Source organism: Vanacampus margaritifer, chromosome 11 (genome assembly GCF_051991255.1).
Source record: "Vanacampus margaritifer isolate UIUO_Vmar chromosome 11, RoL_Vmar_1.0, whole genome shotgun sequence".
NCBI lineage: Eukaryota > Metazoa > Chordata > Actinopteri > Syngnathiformes > Syngnathidae > Vanacampus > Vanacampus margaritifer.
The window spans coordinates 17884807-17908641 of record NC_135442.1 but is presented as its reverse complement, the minus strand read 5'-3'; the positions used below and the strand labels follow the sequence as shown (position 1 = coordinate 17908641).

Sequence of the window (23835 nt, the reverse complement as noted above, 5' to 3'; positions counted from 1 at the left end):
CTGTCCTAATTGAGTTTATAGGCAAAAAACGCCATTTCAAAGCTCGAGAAGACGGAAGTGTACGATTGTAAACGTCCGTTCACTCTTCCCAATTTTCTGACAGAAAAGAAAGATCCAAGCGGACGTAAAAGAGGCTAGAATGGAAAATTTCTTCAACACATTTATTTTGTCAATATGCTGAAACAGACGGAAGCATCACGAAGCTTGCTAGCTTGTAACGAAACTAATGGAGTGACGGTCGTTTAAGAACCTGCTTCTAGCCCCAATTGACCCCCTCAGTGAAAAAAGAGCCTACCGTCTTTTCCTTCGCGTCCCAGTGTTGTGTCCTCGGTCCAACTCTGGGTAAAATGCACACATTCAGCCAAATATTAAGCACTTAAATAAGTTTCACTGCAGTGTCCTGGCAGCGTGCAGTCAGTAACGACACGCTATGCATGTTTAAAATAGATTAAATACAAAACTTCAACTTTCCGTCAGTTGAAAAGGCTCCGAATCAGCGCTTCCCCCGTTAGACTGCATTAGTTTTCAATGAGCAGAAAAAAAAAAAAAAAGTTTTCAATGAGCAGGGTACCAGCCGGACTACCCATTATGCACCGTGCTGCCGAGATGCGCACTTTGCTTATATAGAGATCTGGACGTCACGTGACTATATCCCTAAACACGCCCCCTTGTAGCAGTATCAAAGCCTATTACTTGCAATGGGTGTACTCGTATTTATTATCCGTCAACTTTCCGTCCAAGCGAATTCACACTCACTTTGATGAAAAGGACATGGTATACATGTACGAGATGGACAGGTTAGCATCTGATTCAGCCACCGTGTACAAAGTGCCTGATCACGTCTTTTGCCTTCATTGAATAACAATACAATCGAGCTACATCTACACGACTAACTGATTCAGTAATTGACTCACATGATATGAAGTGGTCGCTACACAAGCAATGAGGAGGATCGCAAATCCTCCGTCTTGTTGTTCACCCTTTTTATGGCTGCTGTAGCCTGTGATCCATTGGTTACGTATTGGTTCCTCTTTTGGTAACATGCTCGATCCTTTTTTTGTGCTTTTTGTTTTGCTTCTTCTCGTTGTGGCAGCTGATTAATAGTGAAAAAAAGAGGAGAGGATGTTGAAACGCTACCTAGTTTTCTTTCTATGCTCCACTGATATTTATGCGCGCGGGCTACCTCGGTTCAGACTGAATCTTCCGTACTGAAAAATCTGAATACATCTACTGTTACATCCCTAGTAATACAGTACTAAGCATCTGAAATTTGAACACAGTTTGATAAATTACTGACATATTCAAATTTGGTGAAATTTAACACAACCATTTTTGTGTACCACACTATTAACACCATTTCTGTGCTTCCTTTTCTGCTACCAGATGGTGCTTCTGGCACGCTGCGAGGGCCACTGCGGCCCGACGACGCGCTCCGACCCGCTCATCTCCTTCAGCTCGGTGCTCAAGCAGCCCTTCAAGAGCACTTGCTCCTGCTGCCGCCCGCACACCTCCAAACTCAAGGCTGTGCGCCTGCGCTGCGCCGGCGGCACTCGCATCACCGCCACGTACCGGTACATCCTGGCCTGCAACTGCGAGGAGTGCAGCTAAGCTGAACTAAGCAAGTTGGGGGGAGTGGGGGTGGGGGGCATTCCCTCTCTCTCCCGGACCCTGAAAGACTCACACGTGCCAACCATCTTTTTTGGAACACTCACTTGAACCGAATCCAATGTTCTCCATTAGTCCGCATGACAACAGACAACCGTCCTTGTTAAAGAAACAAAACAAAACAAAAAGTTGACCCATTTGAGGCTCAAGCTTTCATGGAGCAACTGCACTGCTATACCCCCAGGCCAAACCCTAACCCCCATAACTTTTTTACCCACTCCCCCCGCAGGCCTTCATCTGGCGATGTAAACCATGAGAGGCACTGGCAGGCAAAGACGTCAGGTGAGCTATAAAAAGAAGTAATAAAAAGGCAGACGAATAAAAGACAGAAGGCTGTGGCTGCATCTGCGTGGCAGTTTTGGACTCTTCACGGACTGTGTGAGGTGCTTGTTAAATGTCGTCTATTTGAATCTAAGGTTCACATAATATCACTGTCTGGATTTATGCAAGCGTCCTGTACTCTGTCTCTCAGAAGAAACTTGACACTTTCTTTGTGGAGTTCCCACTAATCAGCTTTGACGAATAAGGAATATCTTACCCTCTTGTCCCATTTGTAGTTTTCTCCCTCCATAAGGAATTAAAATTTAAAAAAATCCAAACTACTAGAATTGTGTTCATTATTAATTGCATTCAGATTTTAATTTGTTCATTCTCTTAAGTCGTTATAATACAGTTTACAAGTTTCTAAATTTTGTGTGTAAATTCAAAAGTAGTACCCTAGTACCTATGTAAATGTCTAAATTAAACTTTTAAGTCAAGGTACCAAAATGAGCAAATATAGCTTGTTACACCTTACCATAATTTCATATCTGCCAAAACTATTTACATCACCCTGTCAAGAGACAAATGAACTATTAACTTACTTGATTTGGTACTTTCAACCGAACTAGCAGCTAGCTACCCGAACAAGCTGTTTCATAGGCTAGCTAGCAAACCAAATAGCAATATATGTAGGCTAACCAACTGGCTAGTGAGCAACCAACTATATACACATACTTATAAGTAACTAATTCATAGGCTAAAAAAAACAACCTTTTACTTAATTTACCGACATGTTAACTTACCTGCTTTGATGTTTTCACACTTAAAACAAAAATACGAGGAGAAGTATTAACTAAAGTAAAACAAAGAGATGTTATAATGCAATCAAATGTTAGGGAAGAAATTAGACATGGCATATAACTACTATTGCCATTTTACCAGTTCATCCAAATATTCGGGTACTGTATGCTGCGCATTTTGTTGGACTAAGGTTACTTTTATGCAATACCAAATATTAAAACCAAATATTAAATAAACATATTAAATACATAATTCAATATACTGTAGTGATTAAGACATTCGACAATTTAATTATTTCACATTTTACATAAATACATTTTTAAATTTGCTATTTCATTGCCTATATATTATATATTTTGATTCAATCTTCCTACAACGTTCCATAGGAAAGAATGGGAATCATTTCAGTGAATTCATTTCAGGCTTCTTGCTGCCATCTACTGGCCGTATGTCAAACAAACACACACACACGCACGCACGCGCGCGCACACACGCGAACACACACGCGAACACACACACACCCCTTATTTTCATTCAGGGGAAGTTCCAAGTTCCGTTCCTTGACGTCCAAGACGGTCCAGGACCAGAAAGTAAAACTGATGCCACAGATTGTGCTTCACTCAACTTGCAGGTAAATGAGCTGACATCGGTTAAAATTCATTGCCATTGGCCAATTATTACTATCAATGATGAATCCAAATACTCCCTCCTCTGTCTAATTGACGTACTGCTCGCTTTCTGTAGAGAGAAGGGCAAATTTATTGATGCGACCGCAGGGAACTTTGTAAACATGCAAAAATTACAAAATTGTCCAGCGCACAGGGGGAAAAAAAGGAGAGGGAAGAGGAGAGGAGAGGAAATGGGAGAATAAGAGGTCAAGTGGTAGCTCCTGTTGCTTTGTCAAATTAGATGTTGCAACAGCGAAACATCTGCATGCATTTCAAATTTGAAATGGTAGGACATTTTATAAATTGAAGGCAATGTTTAAAATTATGCTATTTAACAAGGTGGTTACAAGGTGGACATTTTTAGCTAATGTTAGTATTTAATGAGCACATGAGGCACCTTTTACAAAAAAAAAAAAAAAATCATAATCTTAAGCATTTGTAATGGTTACATAACACAGTGGTAAATTGTAATGTCAACAGTAAAAACATTATTTTAGAGTTTTAGACAGTCATATCTAATTATTTTTTTTGTCCTTTATTCAAAACAAGAAATTGGGAATTGTCTTAACAAGAGGTATTTATGTAATCTCAGTGAGTCATGTTAAATAGAGCGTACATATAAGAGATTTGTTGTATTCTCTTTTTCTCAAATGGGAAGTGGGAGAAGCCACTGGTCAACAACGTATGATGGGATTTGTATGTTTCTTGTCTCCATGTGCACCATCTTATACCTTAGTTTTTTCTCAGTTCACCTAATTAGTGACTATCTTAGTCCTGATAATCCATCCAGGAGAGTTCTGTCCATTTTTGCTTATTTAAAACCAAGACAAGATGGACTATATTTTTACTTCTCGACTCCAAGACAATACGATCCGGCAATTTTGTTTTTCGCCAAGTAGAGGATGGAGCCATATCTTTCTTTTTTTTCTTCTTTTTTCTTCTTTTTTTCAAAGTTGAAAGTAAGAGTTATTACTGTACTTCAACCAAATGTTCTTTTCAGCTTTTATAGGGTGGATTTTGCTTGTACCTATGTTATGTCGAGTCGACAGTGTTGCTTAGTGACAAATTGCCTCTGTTAAACCGCAACATGTGATCATATTATTGAAATTAATAGTGGTTTATCAAAATGAATGAATTATTAGTCCACCACTAGATGGCAATGAACCCTACACACTCACACTGCAAAGTAGTGGTAGGTGAGAGTTTAGCTAGACAGCATAGGATGGTAGTGTGTAGGATGACTGTGGTGGTGAGGAAGACAAACACGGCAAAGGCAGAGCTGAGGACGAAATTGGGAAGGAAAGGAGATAAGGAGACTTGGTGGTGGAATGAGGAGGTGCAGGAGTGGATACAGAGAAGGAGGTTAGCTAAAAAGAAGTGGGACACTGAGAGGACTGAAAAAGTAGACAGGAGTACAAGGAAATGCAGTGTAGGGTGAAAGTAGAAGTGGCAAAGGCCAAACAATGATGACTTGTATGCTAGGTTGGGCAGTAAGGAGGGAGAGACTGATCTATACAGGTTTGCAAGGCAAAGAGACAGAGATCGGAAGGACGTGTAACAGGTTAGGGATGGAAGTGTGTTGACAGATGCCAGTAGTGTGATGGGAAGATGGAAAGAGTACTTTGAAGAGTTGATGATTTAGGAAAATGAGAGAGAACGAAGGGTTCAAGAGGTGACTGTTGTGGACCAGGAAGTAGCGAAGATTAGTAAGGACGAAATGAGAAGGGCATTGAAGAGGATGAAGAGTGGAAAGGATCTTGGTCCTGATGATATACCTGTTGAGGTATGGAAGTGTTTAGGAGAGGTAGCAGTAGAATTTCTGACTGGGTTGTTCAACAGGATCTTAGATAGTGAGAAGATGCCTGAGGATTGGAGGAGAAGTGTGCTGGTGCCCATTTTTAAGAACAAGGGAGACGTGCAGAGTTGTGGCAACGACAGATGAATAAAGCTGATGAGCCACACAATAAAGCTATGGGAAAGAGTAGTTGAAGCTAGACTGAGGGCAGACGTGAACATTTATGAGCAGCACTATGGTTTCATGCCAAAAAAAAAAGAGTACCACAGATGCAGTATTTGCTTTGAGGATGTTGATAGAGAAGTACAGAGAAGGTCAGAATGAGCTTCATTATGTCTTTGTAGATCTGGAGAAAGCTTATGACAGGGTGCCCAGAGAGGAACTGTGGTTTTGTATGAAGAAGTCTGGAGTCGCAAAGAAGTATGTTGAAGTGGTGCAGGATATGTATGAAGACTGTAAGACAGTGGTGAGGTGTGTTGTAGGTGTGACGGAGGAGTTCAAAGTGGAGGTGGGATAACATCAGGGATCAGCTCTGAGCCCCTTCTTGTTCGCTATGGTAATGGACAGGATGACAGACGAGGTTAGACAGGAATCTCCATGGACGATGATGTTTGCAGATGGCATTGTGATCTGGAGTGAGAGCAGGGAACAGGTGGAGGAGAAGCTAGAGGTGTGAAGGTTTGCCCTGGAAAGGAGGGGAATGAAGGTTAGTCGTAGCAAGATAGAGTTTCTGTGTGTGAATGGGGTGGGGACCCAAGTGGAAGAGTGAGGTTGCAGGGAGAAGAGACCACGAAGGTGGAGGAGTTTTAAGTATTTAGGGGCAACAGTCCAGAGCAATGGAGAGTGTGGAAAAGAAGTGAAGAAGCCTGTGCAGGTAGGCTGGAACGGGTGGAGAAAAGTGTCAGGTGTGATGTGTGATAGAAGAGTTTCAGCTAAAATGAAAGGAAATGTTTATAAAACTGTGGTGAGAACAGCGGTGTTGTTTGGTCTGGAGACAGTGCCACTGAGGAAAAGACAGGAGGCAAAGCTAGAGGTGGTAGAGATGAAGATGCTGAGGTTCTTTTTGGGAGTGACCAGGATGGATAGAATCAGGAACGAGTACATCAGAGGGACAGCACATGTTAGAGGCTTTGGAGATAAAGGCAGAGAAGCCAGACTGAGATGGTTTGGACATGTCCAGAGGAGACATAGTGAGTATGTTGGCAGAAGGATGCTGAGTTTCCAAATGCCAGGCAGGACATCTAGAGGAAGACCAAAGAGGAGGTTTATGGATGTAGTTAAACAGGACATGAAGGTAGTTGGTGTGAGAGGATGCAGAGGACGCTGTGGTGACCCCTGAAGGAAAAAGCCGAAAGGAAAAGAAGATTATTATTATTATTATTATTATTATTATTATTATTATTATTATTATTATTATTATTATTATTATTATTGCCCCCCAAAAAAGTTTCCATGTGCCCCCTTTTTAACTTTGAGCACCTTCCCCTCCAAAGGTCTCTGCACGCCCGTGGCTATATTTCTTCAACACCACAATTATTTCATAAGGTTGGTGAAAAAAGACAACAGCCTGTGGTGTTCCTTTGCGAACCAGGGCAAAATTGTATTGTGCACCCCTGGTTATAAATCTGACTCAATATTAGATAGAGTATTATATTGAGCCAACCTCAACTTAACTTTAATTATAATTATTAGATATTCAATTTTGTATTTGGATTGGATTTAACTATCAACCTGTGAATAATATAATAATAATTTATATTTATTAATTTCACAAATCTTAAATATGAATTCCATCCAACAGGGTAATTTATTCAGTTCTGTCCAAATAGTATATAGATATATCCAACATTCACAAACTGTTAGTGTTTCCCACAAAACAGTAAACATTTACAGTAATAATGTATAAAGTTGATTCAGTCTTTACTTTATTGTATTGCTAATAAAATGTTCTTTTATACCAATTGATTTAGCAGAAATGTCAAAATATAAGTAATAGTAGTAGTACTAGTAGTACTAAATTAAAATTAACTTAATATGATTAACTTTATCCAAAGATAGATAGATAGATAGATAGATAGATAGATAGATAGATAGATAGATAGATAGATAGATAGATAGATAGATAGATAGATAGATACTTTTATCGTCATTGTATAAAATATACAACAATATTTAATATTTAATTAAATACAAAATATCTAAATATAAAATTTATTTTGTTTCAAAATATTAAATATAAAGTTAACCCATTGTTTGCTTAATTTCCTTAAATTTATACAAATAGTATTCAAGTGGATAAACATTTATTAATTGTTGGTTTGTTTTCAATTCAATATTTGGTTTCTGTGGAACACGACTAGCCTGTTTTTCTTTTTGGTACTATTTATTCATTACTTGTGTACATAATTTTAGTGATTATTCTGTATTGTTTTATTTGGAATGAGGGGTCAAAGATAAGCACTTCTTTACAACCAATCTGGGGGCGGAGTCTCTCTGGGGGATTCACGCCCCCCTCCCGCCGCCAACTCCCGCCCACCCGTGTCTGTTTATAATACAGATGCGTCCATGCCATGAACGCAGCAGCTGCAGGCAGGCAGGCAGAACGACGAAAGCATCGAGCAGAATGACGGCGCCCGGCAACACCTACGACGTGATCGTGGTCGGCGGAGGAATATCTGGTGAGCAACGCGTCACTTTGACATGTTTCAAGAAACATGATTGTTTACCTTAGCAACAAAGTAAATTGGCTTGAGCGAGGACGGATGGGAGGAGACAACTGTTGCACCGTGTGCTCTGCATACTACTACCGTATGTACCTCCCCCAAACACATTTAGACGACATTTTATGCGACAAAATAAGGTTTTATTATGTGTGCATGATGAGCAGCAGCAGAACGGCGCATGTTGAATAAGAGCTAATCATCCACACACAGAAAACAGACTTTGCATTACATAAGGGCAGGGGGAAGAGGGGTGGATGGGTGTGTGTGTGTGTGTGTAGGGTCTGTCTCTGCTATCCTTTGGCTTGCTTGCTTAATTACACAGACTTGTCTTGCTGGGGAACATTTTAGAGATAAAATAGCAGCAGTGTGCAAATAATACCTTCAAGTCATTCTTATTGAGAAGCTGTGACTTAACGTCACAAGATTATATGAAAATAACAAATAACAATCAATTATTTTTGATAGTTGTGTTTCAATTGATTTATGGTGCTGTTTTATGTATTTATAGTACTGTATGTTCCGTGTTATTTTTGGCATTTAAAAAAAATATTTATTTTCATTTGACATCAATGTATTATTTTAAGTATTTTTAAATTAGACTTTTGTTTATGTTTGAATTTATTTGAACAAGAAAAACAAGTAAAAACAAAACAAAAACAATAACAGTAATTAACATACAACAACAAAATAAAATAGCTACAAAACAAGCAAAATTCAACAAAGCACTTTTTCAATGTTTAAAAGGGAGTGGGAAGAAGTCGCAAGACTTATTAAGTCCCCTCCCGGTGGATTTACATCCGTAGATGAATAAAAAATATATAATAATGAATCACTCCATAATAATAATATAAAATAAATACTCGGAGAAGTCAGAGAACATTATAAATCCACAGAAAAGATAGTAAAGTACAACCTTGATCCAAAAAGCTAACAATAACAAAACACGAACCATATTAAACACAAATATGTAGTCAACAAATCAGCAACACTCCTAATCATTTAGTGGTTGTCTACCCCCTCCCATTACCTCTGTAGTTTTATATTTAGTTTTAAATTGATTTATATTTGTATATTGTTTTAAGTTCTCACATAGACTGTTCCCTAGTTTCATCGCACATAATGATATACAAAACCTTCTCCTGTTTATTAGAATCATGTTAATTTATAACCCCCATCAAGTACGATGACGATAAATCACCAAGCTTCACATACTGTTGTCTCTTATGTGAATAGCTTTTAATCCAGTCTGACACAAGACCTCTAATGCCATATCGTTCAAGTTTTTTAATTAATATATCATGGTTAATTGTGTCAAATGCTTTCTTGACTTTGCTCTTTTTATTGAATGTATATGTAAAAAAAGAAAAAGAAAAAAAGAAGCCTTTTTATTACCCGTATTATAATGGTAATAAAATGGTCAGCAGCAACAGCAGCAGACAGATTATATATGGTTTACGCCTATGAAAAATTGCTAAATGTTTTGCTGTTGCCATTGACACTTATTTGGTGCTTGGTGGATTGGATGTTTAAAGTTTAAAAAGTTCATTCATTTAACAATCACTGACCCCTGTAAGCATGTGGAAGAACCACAAACAGCTGTAAAGCCTGGCACGTCCTCATCATGCTAGTCACCTGCCTGGCCACACAGCTGCTGTGGGATGCCATACCATTTTTCAATTTAAAAAAAAGAAAAGAAAAAAGTCTGCTTTAATAATAATAATAATAATAATGAAAGAATGCTCTGTTTTGTTCGACACTGTCATAGGTTTTAAGTTAACATTATTATTATTATTATTATTATTATTATTATTATTATTATTATTATTATTATTAGCAGTAGTAGTAGTAGTATGGTTGTAGAACTTAACTATATAATGTCTAAAGCTGTTTCAAGTTAAATTCAATATAACTGCGCAAAATACAACATGTGTAAAGGTGAATCTCCCTATCCCCCAGAATATAAACTTGAATGCACACAACATTGTGGAGCGACCACCAGTTAGAGTGTACACTGTACAGGTATGCTCGTTGTGACTTATGAATAAGATGCCATCTCCGCATACTGTAACAAAAGTTCATCCCTAATCTTAAGAAACTTGACTTCACCGTTGCTCAAATGGGGGGGATTTTCGAATGGCTCAGTAGGTGCTGCTGTTTTGGCTAACAGCAGAGTTCAAATGTGCTGAGCAGATAATCCTTTGATGTCTGAGTCTATGAAGTGTCATAGTTACACATACCGTACAACACTATTTTCCTGATGGGAAAAGGGAGGCTTTTATTTGAGCAAGGCATTTATTTGTCTTAAGTGGAGATGCGCCCGGCAGCTACAGTAACTGGGGAAAATTCGTCTACAGTATTAGAGGAGCCAATAAGCCAAGACCAGTATCAGTATGAGTGCTGTATCATAAACACTGGAAGATAGTTAAAGTGCAAAGGTTACCATTTTTGCTCTTGTATCGGTCGATTGTATACAGAAAGGTTTGATGAACTAACTGCCTGGGGAAATGCATGTACCAAGCAGACTATTTAGTGATTCTCTAAACAATTCTGAATGACAGGATAACAAAACAACAGTCCGCTCAATTTATTAAATGGGGGAAAACATTGTTAGGACTGGAGCTTCCGAAGCCTATTGATCTACACTTCCATTGTCCCCACTGCAAGCCATTTACATTTGCTGCTTACACTTTCAAACTCATGTTATGAAGCGAGCTGCGTGTCAATATGCACACGCGCCTCTTTGTTTTCTCAAGTTTTCAGTAGTGGGGTGCGATATTGCAAGATTTGTGTTCTGATACGGAGTGAATACGGAGCCTGTGTGATGCTTTTTTTGTGTTGTCGGCTCCTCTTGGCCGACGCCCTCTTTGCGCCGGCTTCAACTGAGCGTTCGTCTTGTCAGACAGAGACATTTAGGTCAATGTCGCTTCAAATTCTAGTCAAGTGTACACAACAAACGGTGGAGAAACAAGCTAATTCAATAATTCAACCCCCTTGTGTGTCACATTAGCCCCTTGTAACGACATCATTTGTTTACACGTATAAAACCCTCACGGTCAGCTCGATGACCATTTCCCTCCGCATTTGAAATGCAATTGTCCTTTTGCTGCTGGAGACCGACCGACGCCTCTGGCCAGCGGTCCCTCGGGGGTGGGATGACTTTTATGAGGCGACATTAAAGCCTTGTGACAGCCGCTTATCACAGTGAGAAAGGAGGGAGGAAGCAGGGGGAACTTCGTCTTCTTCCTTTGTGTCAGCAGGGGGAGCAAAGAATGTGGGCAGGAAATGGGTAAGGAGTGTCAGGGGGATGTGAAAGTGGGAAGAGGGTGTAAGCACGGGCATTTTCTAGACCCCTCTGGGGGCCACAGCCAAGAAGGTCAATGGGGGGAAAAAACAAACACCAGGATGCTGAATAAGAAAAAAATGGATTAAATATTTGACACATACAATGATGAATAACAAAAGTGTCAAAATTGAAAGCAAACTTCACCTACATAACTAGACTATATAAACTAAACCCGAAAACACAACCAAGTAAAAAAAAAAGTGATAAGCATATATTTTTATGTCTCCATTAGTTAATTAGCTGGTGTGCTATTTTGCTAACAATTAAAAAAAAAATATCTTGTATTTTGTTAAACTGCTGCCCAGTACCAAATGGTTGCTGATGGAGCATCCGCCCCACCTAACCGATAACAAACGGACTTTTCGAACCCAGGAGAATGCCCTTTCTTCATTCCCATTTATCTATTATTGATCGTGATTATTGAATACAGTACACGACCCAAATACATTTGCGTCAACAGTCATTTCAGGGTCATGAGCAATTTCCTGGGTTGCCTGACCTGTTGCAGCATCTCTGGATGTAAATATGCAAACATGCAGACTGGTTTAGAGCCCATTCGTGGAAAGGAGACAACACTTTTTCTTTCTTTTTTTTAACCTCCATTTGGAGAACTTTGGCTGCACTCTGCTGCACTACATGCCCATGCAACATTCCTTCAATTTTCCTGGGGTTTAATTCAGTGTGCAATGACAGCACTTTCATGTACCCCTGAAGAATTTGCTTTGCCAAATAACTGTTAGCAGTTTACTTTGAGAGTTTGGACTAACATCCTTTTAGATAGACGAAGAGCACTGCAAGTTGTTTAAGGGTGATGATGGAAAACAAGTGCTGTTATAGTTATCTTGTCATCAAATTCCTCATTGGTCTACTGGCCTTTGTGTTTCTGAATGTCGTTATTTCAGTGGTGGTTTGTGAGGGCCAACAAAGCCTTCTCTGCTGGACTAAACACTAACGGAATAATAACATTAAAAGGCCTTTAATCTATGTCACTCACTGCCACAGGGAGGTGGTATATGCAAATTCCTATAATATGTTGTGATGTACAGTATTAACAATTTGAATTTCTCCCTATCATTGAAATGTGCGGGTCAGGCGGTCAGCATCCTCATCCAAGGACATGAGACCCGAGGGGAATTGTAATTGGCCCATATGGATCAATATCGAGCTTCTCAGTATCGTGATTGAAGATGCACACTTGTTACTTAGCTTCTAGTGGATTGTTTTTGTTTGCTTTCCTGGAAGGAGAACACACGGCATTTCATCTTTGTCACATTTCATTGTCATTTATTGGAATCAAGCAGCTGATTCAACTTCATATGTCTACTGAATTTCAATCATATCTTAATACAATTGGCTCTAAATTTGTCGGCGGCATAGGTGTGCTCGAGTGTAAAAAATAGGTGCATCTGGATTTCCGTGCCTCGTTTAGTGTGTTTCGGAATTTGGCAGATCGTGCTGTGCAGTGCTAGTCATTCCAGCGGACGGAGGCCATTTTGTTAGATGCCTCTGGCGCGCTTGACAATTTGGTGGTTGAAAGTAGAATAAACCTTACTTCTGCTGGAATTGCGTCTAAGTATTGGCGCAGGTAGTATGAATGATATGATTTTGATGAATTAGATTGAGGTGCAGGCAGACAGATTCTGAGTTCCACGGGTATGTGTGGTGGATTATATTTCATTCATAAATATGACAAAAGCATGCATCAATCATTTGAATCATTGTAGAAAGAAATAATGCATTGAATGCATTGTTATTGTTATCATCGCTATATTATATTGTGTGTGTGTGCATGCGTGCGTGTGACTCCTTCTTAACCATTTGGCACGCCGCTGTTGCCGAGGCAACGGCATGTCGCTGTTTTTTTTGCCCACTGCTGAGCATGAAAAGGTGTGTGTGTGTGTGAGAGTTTGAACTTGCATGTAAGAAAGGTGGTGAAAGCACGTTTTAGCTATGTGAGCAATACAAAATACATGGAACTAATTATAATATATAGAAAATAAAATACTTAATTGAATAGCTCAAAACTGATCATTATTATGTTATACTACGCAACAATAACACATCAATGTTCTCCTTTTTTATTAGTCCGAAGAATGTAAACAGGAAGAAGATTTGGTATATGAACTAATGAGTGAAATACATAAAACACCACTTTAAAACATCTGGCTTTTGTGGAGTAAATAATCAAATGGGCAACGTAGTAGGCTAGTGTACTGTACATCATTAAAATGTTATTTGCATAAATAAACAAACTGTTTGGACTACAGTGAACCCCTGTTTATTGCAGGCAGAGGTGACAAATCCAAGTCCAGAAAGTAAAAACCCTGCCACAGTGGCTTTATCACAAGATGCTAGCTAGCTAGCTCCGGGTGCTCATTTACCTGCTAGCTAGCTAGGTCTTTTCGAACTGTCACTGAAAGCAACCACACCTCAGTTTAGATAGACAGGTAGAAAGGTAAGTCGATAGATAGATAGATAGATAGATAGATAGATAGATAGATAGATAGATAGATAGATAGATAGATAGATAGATAGATAGATAGATAGATAGATAGATAGATAGATAGATAGATAGATAGATAGATAGATAGATAGATAGATAGATAGATAGATAGATAGATAGATAGATAGATAGATAACGGCAGTACATGTATTCCGTTACTCCCCAAGCCTGGCCGTTTCTTTTAAATAACATTGCAGTCAAGCCTAATCCTTCAGGCAGAAGCTGCGCCAGACCCTACTGTACACTCTTGCAAAAAAAAGAAGAAGCTTATGACGTATTGATACGTCTCGTGTACGCGGCGACTATCGCGCCAATGACGTATTGATACGTCCTATGTATTGAAAACGTTAAAGTGTGTAATGTGAAGAAAATACTGTACATGATAGTGTCTGTGTGCATGCACGTACCTTTAAGAAGTGAGGCTTTTGGCCTGATGGGGTGTAGTCGGTGACGTCGGTGACTCTACATGTGAGTGTCTGGAAGTGAGTTGTGGTCCACAGCAGCTCCTGTTTCATGCAAAGGCATTACAATAAGTATTTACACTGTAAAAACCTGGTGGTGTGGCCAGTGCTCCAATAATACCCTGCAATCATTGTAGCTTCAAAGCCAGATTTGTTTTCCCATTGATTTGCTCAAATTACCCAGTTGATCCGAAAGATGAAAGCTTCTACTATCATGTCCGCCTTTTTGTCTTGCACTTAGATAGCTTAGCATCCTATCTGCTATCTGTGGGGTTTTTTTATGTAAGAATACTGTAGTATGAGCTTTGTAAATTGATGTTATCAAAGGAACATCCTAAGAGAAGGCTACTTTTTCTTTGAACGCCGAATGGCTGCAGGCATAAACAAGCGCTGCACAGATGCTCTTTGTTTCCAAAGACAGACAATGACCTTTCCCAACCCGGCACAGGTAATAGCATCACTTTAATAGCGTTGTGGATTTGCGATGGCCGCTGTGTCCACGGCTAATGCGTTCTCTAAAGCCTGGACGGGCTGAGCGTGTTTGTGTAAGAACGGGCTGCTAGTTGGCTTAATGCAGCCCAAACTATGTTTAAAGTAGTATAAACCTTTCCAGCTTCAGCCTGGCTTTGTGGGATTTGGAAGCAGCAGGAAGCCTGAAAGTGAATTCAGACCAAAGGATAGACAGATAAAAATGAATAAGATCCATGTTTTTTTTTATTTGGGCTCTTAACCCTAAGCCTCACACATTGAAATCCAGACCAAATATTTATTTTTATTGCTTTCCTCACTGAAGAACAGTGATCAGAATGAAATAACAGTTTGTTTTTGGCCCTTTACTTTTGACCGTAATGCAAATGCACAACCACAACACACCATGATGGCAGTGCTATGGAAAATAAATAGATGTCTCTTGAGGTCTCCCTAATTTGTTGGAATTTAGATGTTTCTGGGGTTGGTGAAAGATTCTGGTTGGTAACCCGGTGGGTAGTAGGTGATGTCTGGTCGGTGCTGGATTTCACTTTCCTTTCTTTTCTTTGATCCTTCCTCGGGTCTCCTGACAACCTCACGACTCTAGCTGGATTCTGAAGTATTCGGTTTAGGTGAACGGTTAGGGATTTTTAATAGGTTTTAGGTGAATTAATGAGTACACACTAACACGCACACACACATGCACACACACACTCGCACATGCACACACTCACACACAAATTCACGCACATGCAAAAAAAAGAAAAAAGAGAGAGAGAACAATGATGATGACATGTCGAATCTGTTAAATTACCGAATGAACAATACTGAGCTCTCTCTAGAAAGAAAAGAACGAAAGAAAAGGAAAATGAATAGATGAAATAATGGAAATAGAAATAATATGTTCGCTAATCGCCAGTTGCCTTCAGAGCGCCTTTATTAATTGTCCAGGCAACGTTTTAAATAATGTTTAGCTAACCTACAAATACTTAAACCACTGTTAATGTAGAAAATATAAAACATTGAGTAATTAATGACTACATACTTCACCCGTTTTTATTGTCACACAACTGTAAAAAAATGTTTTATCTACATTAAAAAATAACAACAATAAATCAGTTCAATCTTAAATGGTCAAGGTGAGTCGTGTGTTTCATATTCAGCCTTATTTTTTTTTGTTTTTTTTAAAAAGGTGCATTGTGCTGTTTAAAAAGGTAATACAGTGGAACCTCGGAGTTTGAACGTCTTGGAACTCATCCAAAAAATCTGAGTAAAAAAATGCCTAGGAGTTTGAACTCATTTTCGGAGTTCGAACACCAAAGCAAAGCAAGCTAAGCCGAACATACCTTGAAAACGGGTAGCCGAATGCGCCCAGAGGTGCTCCATACTTGTGAGTGCATTTTGATTTTTTTACACAACAACAGTGCCAGTGGCAGCAAAGAAAAACAAAGATTATCGCGCCGTTGTAACTACCATGACTACTTCTATAAATACTGGCACGAGGACCATCCTTAGCTGTTCAACAATGTGCCTGACGTTAAACAACGCACGCAAGGACCGCTTAGTAGTCTAACAATATGCCCATTGTACAGTAAATACACAAACTCAGCACTGAACTAAAGCTAACATTAACATAGCATTTATCATCCACTGATGCCATCACACCACAACAAAAAAGGTAAGGTATTTTTTATTGTTTAAATACTGTACTGTACTGTAAATGTAAAAAACATAAATAGAAATAAAAATAGGAATTTTCTGTTTTTGGAGCTTGGGAACGGATTAATTGCATTTACATTATTTCCTATGAGAATTTTTTTTCTGAGGTTGAACAATTCGGACTATTTATGACAAATTATGTTCATACTCCGAGGTACTACTGTATTAAAGCTTTTTCTACATCCTGCCTGTTCCACCATATGAGTACGAAGAGCCCTGAGTTTTACTCTGACTGCAACTATCAGCGTTTATCTTACCTTTATAGTACAGTGTGCGGACCCCGCACACTCCACAGTTTCTTTGGGGAGGGGAGGGGGACGTCATACGCGTTCCCCACGGAATAGCGGACATTTGGTGTTGTGCCAACATTAGCCTTTGGTGTTAGCTAGCGTTCGACACTGCACGCATGAGCTGCTAACTTTCCACAGTTGGTATGTTGAAGTTACGCTTTGGGCCAGAGGTGGCAGTCACGAGTAAAAATGTGACGTTTAGCTAACCTTTGATCGCTAGTGATGACTTTGAAAGTGAGTACATATACACATGTACACATACGACTTGCGATTTTGCCATTGGTATTTGAAATGTATTTTCCTCAGCTATCTTTGAGTTTTCTAGAGCCAACCTTTCATCTTGAAGTCACACATATTCCTGTTAATCCTCACTGAAGTTTTCAAATGTGAAATTCCCTGGAATTTTGGAACTCATCACGTCAGTGTATCGTATATTTTCTGGACGTGTCTTTGGGAGTTTTGTGTTTTCAGGAACACAATTCCTATTTCACATGAACCAGCAACAACACTGACGGCGGTATGCACTTGAAACAAATCAAAACAAATGGGCTCCTCAACTGACATTGTCCAGTACCACCCAGCCAGACACTGTGTATGTGTGTGTGTGCATGCCTGTGTGTTTTCCCACACCCATGCTCCTTCTCACTGAGGACAAAGTGTGAATGGCTGGCAGAGTGCGAAACCCGCCCACTTTTGTCCCATCACGTGATCACCTGCTGTCTGACTTGTGGTGTGTTTCTCATGTGTTCATCACCGCGGTTACCACAGGTCAGTACATTTCAAGTCGGAATATGAGTCAGTTAATCCTACTCCTTTTAATCCTATTGTTATGAGAGCAATGAAAGCAAGTGAGATGAATGGTCAAAACAAGAAACAACGGGGGGGGGGGGGGGGGACAAAAGTGCAGGAAAGGAACTGCTTGGTTGGACACAAAGAGAGAAGGGCGAAGCTGACAAGACTAGAGAAGCATACTAAGTAGAAACCAGAGCCTAAAACAATACAAAGGGTCGTAACAACAAGTTTTAACATAAATAGAATCGATCTATCTTGCTACTCAAGATTGAAATGTGAACAGAGCCAGAGTTTGTATTTTTCCATCCACATTAGTAGACCATTTCCTAGTTAAAGATATGACAGTTGGGCTGTGCCATTTAAAATCCTAGTTTAACAGCAAAAATAAAAAGAAAGAAAGAAAGAAAGGAATTAAGTTTTGAAAATAGCAAAGACACATTTTGCGTGTGAATTTGTCCTCATCCATAGGATATGTGACGTCAGACAATAGGAATTAGGGCTGGGTTTAAAAATAATCGATATCGAATTAATTTTCCTTTTCAAGCCCGATATCGATTCAAAAAACCATTAATCGTTTATTTTAATATCTCGTTTCCCATAAATTCTTAAGAAAATAGAATTTTAAAGACCACTTTTTTTTTATCTTACTGTTTTCGTGAAATTTACTGTTCACATGAATTTCAAAGTACTTTCTTACATTTATGAAAGACCTGACTAATTACACTTTAAGACAATTCAGTATCTTTTTAATTTATATTTACGATTATTGAATTAGAATTATGAAAATGTTTTCATCTCATCTTTGCTGATGTCAATTTTTGTGTAACACTTAAGTGATTAATACACGTGTTACTTTTATTAATAAACTAAATTATTTGACTAGTTACTGTCTCCGCAAAATGTACTTTGGAATGTAATATTTGTGGAGTTTTTATCATGTCCTTGAATTTAAGAAGAATTGGTGTGCCATAATTAATCGATATCGGATTGAATTTAAGGGAATCGAATCGAATCGGGAAAAATGGAAATTGAATCGATACCCAACCATAATATAAATGTACTTTTTTTTTTTTACTGGTCTAAGGGTAGACACCAACAGCGAGAGCATTTCTTTAACAAAAGTAAAACAAAAAACAAACAGAACATATACAGTGACAGTTGTCCAACACCATGCTAGCAGGCCGCATCTACTCCACAGAGCATGATGTCAAATGAGTTCTGTCGTTACCAGAAAGGATTTAAAAAAATAAAAATAAAAAACTGTGAAATGTTTGACAAGATGATACCAGACCACTTAATGGTTTTCCTCGAATGACATGACATGAGCTAACGGGATTGTACCATTTTTTTTACTTTATGAAAAGTGAAAGAAAAATAGCACAGTGTTCCCTCACTCCTTTGTTATTCAGTTATTGGAGCTTCATTCATTCTTGATTTCTTCTTACCTTAAAACGGCTTACCTTACCAGAATTTCGTGTCACATTGAAGCCAAAAGTACAATCCTGGTGGATTAATGCATCTCGTAAATCCTTTTAGGAACCAAAACTAAGTTGCCATGATTAACCAGAAAACTAAGCAAAAAGTTGTGGTTGATTAAGTCCCCTCCCCTCCCCCTCTCTTTTCAGGGTTAAGTGCAGCCAAGCTGTTGCTAGAGAGTGGACTGAGCCCCGTGGTCTTGGAGGCCCGCGACAGAGTTGGCGGTCGAACGTTTACTGTGCAGGTAAGAACCTGAGATATTAGCCTGAGGAATTTCTTGCTAACATGAAAAACGAGCAACTTCCATCAAAGACCATAAAGTTGTTGGATAAACTTGATGAAGTTATTTCCCATTTGCTTCCATTTTCAACATAACAATTCTTTGAGGCAACAAAAAAAAGATGTTAGAACTTTTAAGAATTCGCTGTCTTAAATATATTGAAATTAAGTTTTATTTCAGAATAAGGAGACCAAATGGGTGGACCTGGGTGGGGCTTATGTCGGTCCGACACAGAATCGCATCCTCCGATTGGCTAAGCAGTACGGCGTAAAGACATACAAAGTCAACGAGGAGGAGGATCTGGTGCATTATGTCAATGTGAGTGTTCACACATTCTTCCACTTGACTGTTTTGGGGGATGAAACATTGGTAATGGTTCACATTGCTGGTTGATGAATGGATGGATAAATGTGAGCTAGCGTTTGCTACAATTTAAATTCTTGGGGCACTGTCAAGCATTTGATGGCAAATTCTGAGTCTGGCCCGTTATCATCTAGGCATAAAATCGTCCTCGCGTTAGCACCACATGCAGATTATTTTAGCAATAAAAGAGTAAATACAATTAAAAGACTCTGCAACGGGCTGAGAGTTAGCAGACACAAGTGTCATGTGACAGTCTGTACCAGGAAGAATTTCGGCTGTTACTGATCAGACTCGATCTTCTTGAGCTGTTTGCCCGATGTGCAAGGTTCAAATGGGGACAGACAGAGAGCATTAGTCCACAACAAAAACGTTATGTCAGTGTTCAGTGCTGTGGAGTGATGGATAACATTTTTAGGGTATGTGGCCATCTCACCTTCACCAAGAAAAGGTAACAGTTTCCACTCATCTAGGAAGACTTTCTAAGAGATTTTTCACAAACTCCAAACACACCATCCATCTGTCCATCCCATACAGTATGTAGACTTCTGCAGTATGATAGTGATGCTAATCTTTGCCTGGGGGCTATGATGCAGTTCATTTTTATTATGTATGAAAGGATTGCTGAAAGCACTCAAAGAAGAGAGATGCCATCTTTCTTTGCTTTTCCCTCCATATCTTGTTAGCATTGGGCGCTCCACTGTCTTTCATCCTCCGCATGATTCGATTTTGTGCTGCAGCCATGTTTTTACCCAAGCTCTAAATCACATGACTGACTCCAGCGTGTGCTTCTTATCTGGATGTAGGCTATGTTGCTCAGGTCAATGAATCATAATGTCAGAGAAAGACTTTGAGCATCTGGCCATATACACCAAGAAAACTAAACATCACCGTTAGCATCAATATGCTATTGACATGACCCACTGTGCAAATGCGTCTCCCCTAACGACTATCACAGTGGGATCCATTTGTAGCTTCCTGGCTGGTTTCCATGACAGTGGGCCCCATCCAAAGCTCAACGCTATGGAACACAATATATTGCGGTGCATGTGTGCAATCTTATCAGGAATACAAATGTTCTAAGTACTTTGTTCCTAGTGGTAAATTTATTATTGTTTGATTTTGATTGTTCTGCATATAAATATTATTACTTGTGTTTTGTGTGTCACACATTGTTGTACTTTTAATTTTATTGCATATTATATTATATAGTGACAGATGTCATGACTTGTGTTTGTGTACATTGTATTTTGCTTTGTTTGTTTGTTATGGCTGTCTTTGTGTCCTGTCTTGCTCGTTAGGTCTTGTTTGCACCTGTGCTCGTCAATCCCTAGTTGTGTCATCCAATGAGCTCCCCACCTGTCACTTCTGTCTTGTCTTTACTCAAATTTAAGTGCTGAAATGTCTACAAATGACAAATGTGTTCTGCTTTTTTTCCAAGAGAATGTTAATATGTTAAATAATTATACTAATGAACTAGAATAATGAATAGCAATTTTGCTAATTTTCCACTCTCATATTTGTGCCAAAAGTGTGTCCTCCTTAGTGTTTTTTTTTAATGGCTAAAAATTCAGTAATGAGTCATTACTAAACTTATAACTACTATATTGTCTTTTCACTTGTATTTGATTGATGCATAAAGGAATTCTGTTTGTGTTTTGACTTGAAATACTATAGGTTAGTAAATTTAATATGCGAAACAGTCCCTCACAACTTTGTTACTCATATTTGAAGGAAATTCACTCAAATATGTTCAGCTTCTTTTTTTATTTTTATTTTTACTTAACATGAAATATTTTAAATAAATACATAAAAATGACCCTAATTTCCGTTATTTAACAACTGAATTAAGTAATTTTTTTCCTCACAATTAGATTACAGCCCATAAACCAAAAAAGATATAGGCTTTTCTGTTTGCCTGGAAACCAGACTCATCGCTGTAACAGCGGATGAGTCTGGTCACTGTCAGCATCAAGCGCATTTCTGAGACGAGGCAAACCTTACCAAACAGACAGTGAAACGATCTACTCAGCGACGAGTTGACATGACATCATGAAAGCGGGACATACAGTATGTGTTGAACACAGACTTATATATGAAATATCTAATACACATTGAAGTGAACCTGTTAGCTTGTTCCGAAAGACATGCCCATGTGTAAGGCAGTTTTTAGCGGCAGTAGCAGAATTTTGTTTTTTCACCAGAATTGTTCTCTTTTTAACCAGCTGTCACGGGAAAATAAAAATCTCTTCCGGGGCACAATTTGTCCCTGTCAAAAGCTAATTTGATTTCCTTCATTCTGTAGTCTAAAAATGTGTCCTGTACTGTTGCGGAACGCATTGTCACAGAGCATTTCCGTAGGTGCACTTTGGATTACCGTAATTCTGGCAACGTTTGTTGTATCTGAAAAATTCCAAGGATGTCTGAAAGCTAAGGCATTGCTCTTTGTGGAAAAAGTGCTGTTATTACGGTAATTTCAGTCCTTCCTATCACGTAATTCACAATGAAAGAGTACAGAGAGAAACACAGCGGGGGATTTTCAGACGTCACATTTCTACATCAATTTGAACAAAAAATGTTAACAAGATGGTATGTAGCCTATATCGACACTTATATTACATGGTGGCTTTTTAAAGAACCGTTCACCAAGTCTGTGACTTTGTAGTACGTACGTAAATGTGTGAAATCTGCATTGTTGGCTAGAATAGTTATGCGTTGCCACGTCTTGTTTGTATCTTTAGAGTGTGTGTAACTAGCTGAATATTCCAGTTCAGTTTGTTTTGTGATGAGGGATATACATTGCATTACAGGCTGAGGCATGCAGCTTTGGAGGACCAAAAATGCCCAAAATAATTAATAATTAAAACAGATATAAAGTATCATTCAAAATTTAAATACAAAAATAAATATAGATGGAGATAAAACCAACAACAAAAATATATACATAAATAAAAGTAAAGATAAATACAAAAATAAGAACAACTCCCAAAATAAAATCTATAAAAATAAATAATAATATATAAATAGATGTAAATATAAATCAATAACTAAAAAGGCTCTGCTCTCATATTTATTTATTTTTTAATTGCAGAGGCTTTCAGCATGAAATGCATCATGAAATGTTATTCAAATGAGGGGGCGGTCCCAAGTGTGTATTGGCTTGGACTCCATCAACAAGTAAATTGTGAAATTCTGCGCATTTTTCAAATTGTAAAATACAACTTTACCCCAGTCTCCACAAATATATGCATCATTATTAAATGTATTACTGCTAAATTCTGACGTGGACGTGTATGCTTTGGTGCGACTGGAATTCCCCCAGTACTGGCTTTCCAAGTAAGGGGCGGTCACTAATCGCGCGTTAAAAAAAATTGTGGCGTTAAAGGAACTGTAAATTAACTCAAATTAATGCACTAATTTTGACACCCCTGACGTATACGATCTACTGTATATGCCCAAGGTTGGTCCAGTGTCAATTCCAAGGTGGCAACCCTACTCAGATGTGGTGGAAAGTCAGTGGACTAATATTGACTCAGCACGTGTGCACAGCCATTGTGTAATCAGGGGCTAGCCCTGCTAGCGGGGCCGCATTGCTAATCAGCTTTTCTTTGACAGATTCTAATCCAAAAGGCCAGTGCTTGCTTTCCTTATCAGCAGGCTTCTGAGGCCTGTAGCTGTCAGCAGACTTTTTTATTTGACATTTTATCACCTTGTTATATTTACAGTTGGCAGTTATATCACTCAAACTGTATCAGACAGGCCTATTGCCCCATTGTTGCAAATATCTAATAATTAGGTCCTAGTCTTCTTTTTATTGCCATGTCATTTGTGGGGCGTAATTGGTTCTTCATACAGTATTCCAGCAAAGAGTGACCGACTCAAATGCCCTTTATTTAAAAGCATTTTGGCTTTTTCCTGGAATTGAACACAAAATAAGATAAAAAAACATGAACATCGACACACAAAACCTTGCAATCAAATGTCTGACTGCAATGGAATTGTAATGATTATTAAAGACGGCGTCACCACATAAGATCATATCGTATGTGTGCAGGGAAATTGTATACAACATGAGCTTGCATTTTCAATTTAATCAATTTATTTTGGAGAAATCATTCAATAACTAACTGTTCTGCATACACTTCTTTACAGACGTATTACACAAGTGGCAATCTTTAGCCCATCCATTGGTCCCCTTAAAGACACCGTGTTTTGTGGAAAACACTACTT

At 38.7% G+C, this 23835-nt stretch overlaps 2 protein-coding genes across 5 annotated transcripts in view; both read left to right on the top strand.

Moving 5' to 3' along the window:
• ndp (norrin cystine knot growth factor NDP) overlaps positions 1 to 2264 on the top strand; it is a 30305-nt gene extending 28041 nt beyond the window's left edge. For both annotated transcript variants that reach the window (XM_077580383.1, XM_077580382.1), the window contains exon 3: positions 1384 to 2264. In XM_077580383.1, coding sequence (XP_077436509.1) covers positions 1384 to 1608 — 225 coding nt within the window. In that variant the 3' untranslated portion in view covers positions 1609 to 2264. The remainder of the gene's footprint in view (positions 1 to 1383) is intronic.
• A 5493-nt stretch (positions 2265 to 7757) lies between these two features.
• Positions 7758 to 23835, top strand: part of mao (monoamine oxidase) — a 38763-nt gene continuing 22685 nt past the window's right edge. For all 3 annotated transcript variants that reach the window (XR_013295947.1, XR_013295948.1, XM_077580253.1), the window contains exons 1-3: positions 7758 to 7868; positions 19115 to 19209; positions 19426 to 19563. Coding sequence is in view for 1 of the 3 variants with exons in the window: in XM_077580253.1 (XP_077436379.1) it covers positions 7814 to 7868; positions 19115 to 19209; positions 19426 to 19563 (288 nt within the window). In the remaining 2 variants the exon portion in view is untranslated. The remainder of the gene's footprint in view (positions 7869 to 19114; positions 19210 to 19425; positions 19564 to 23835) is intronic.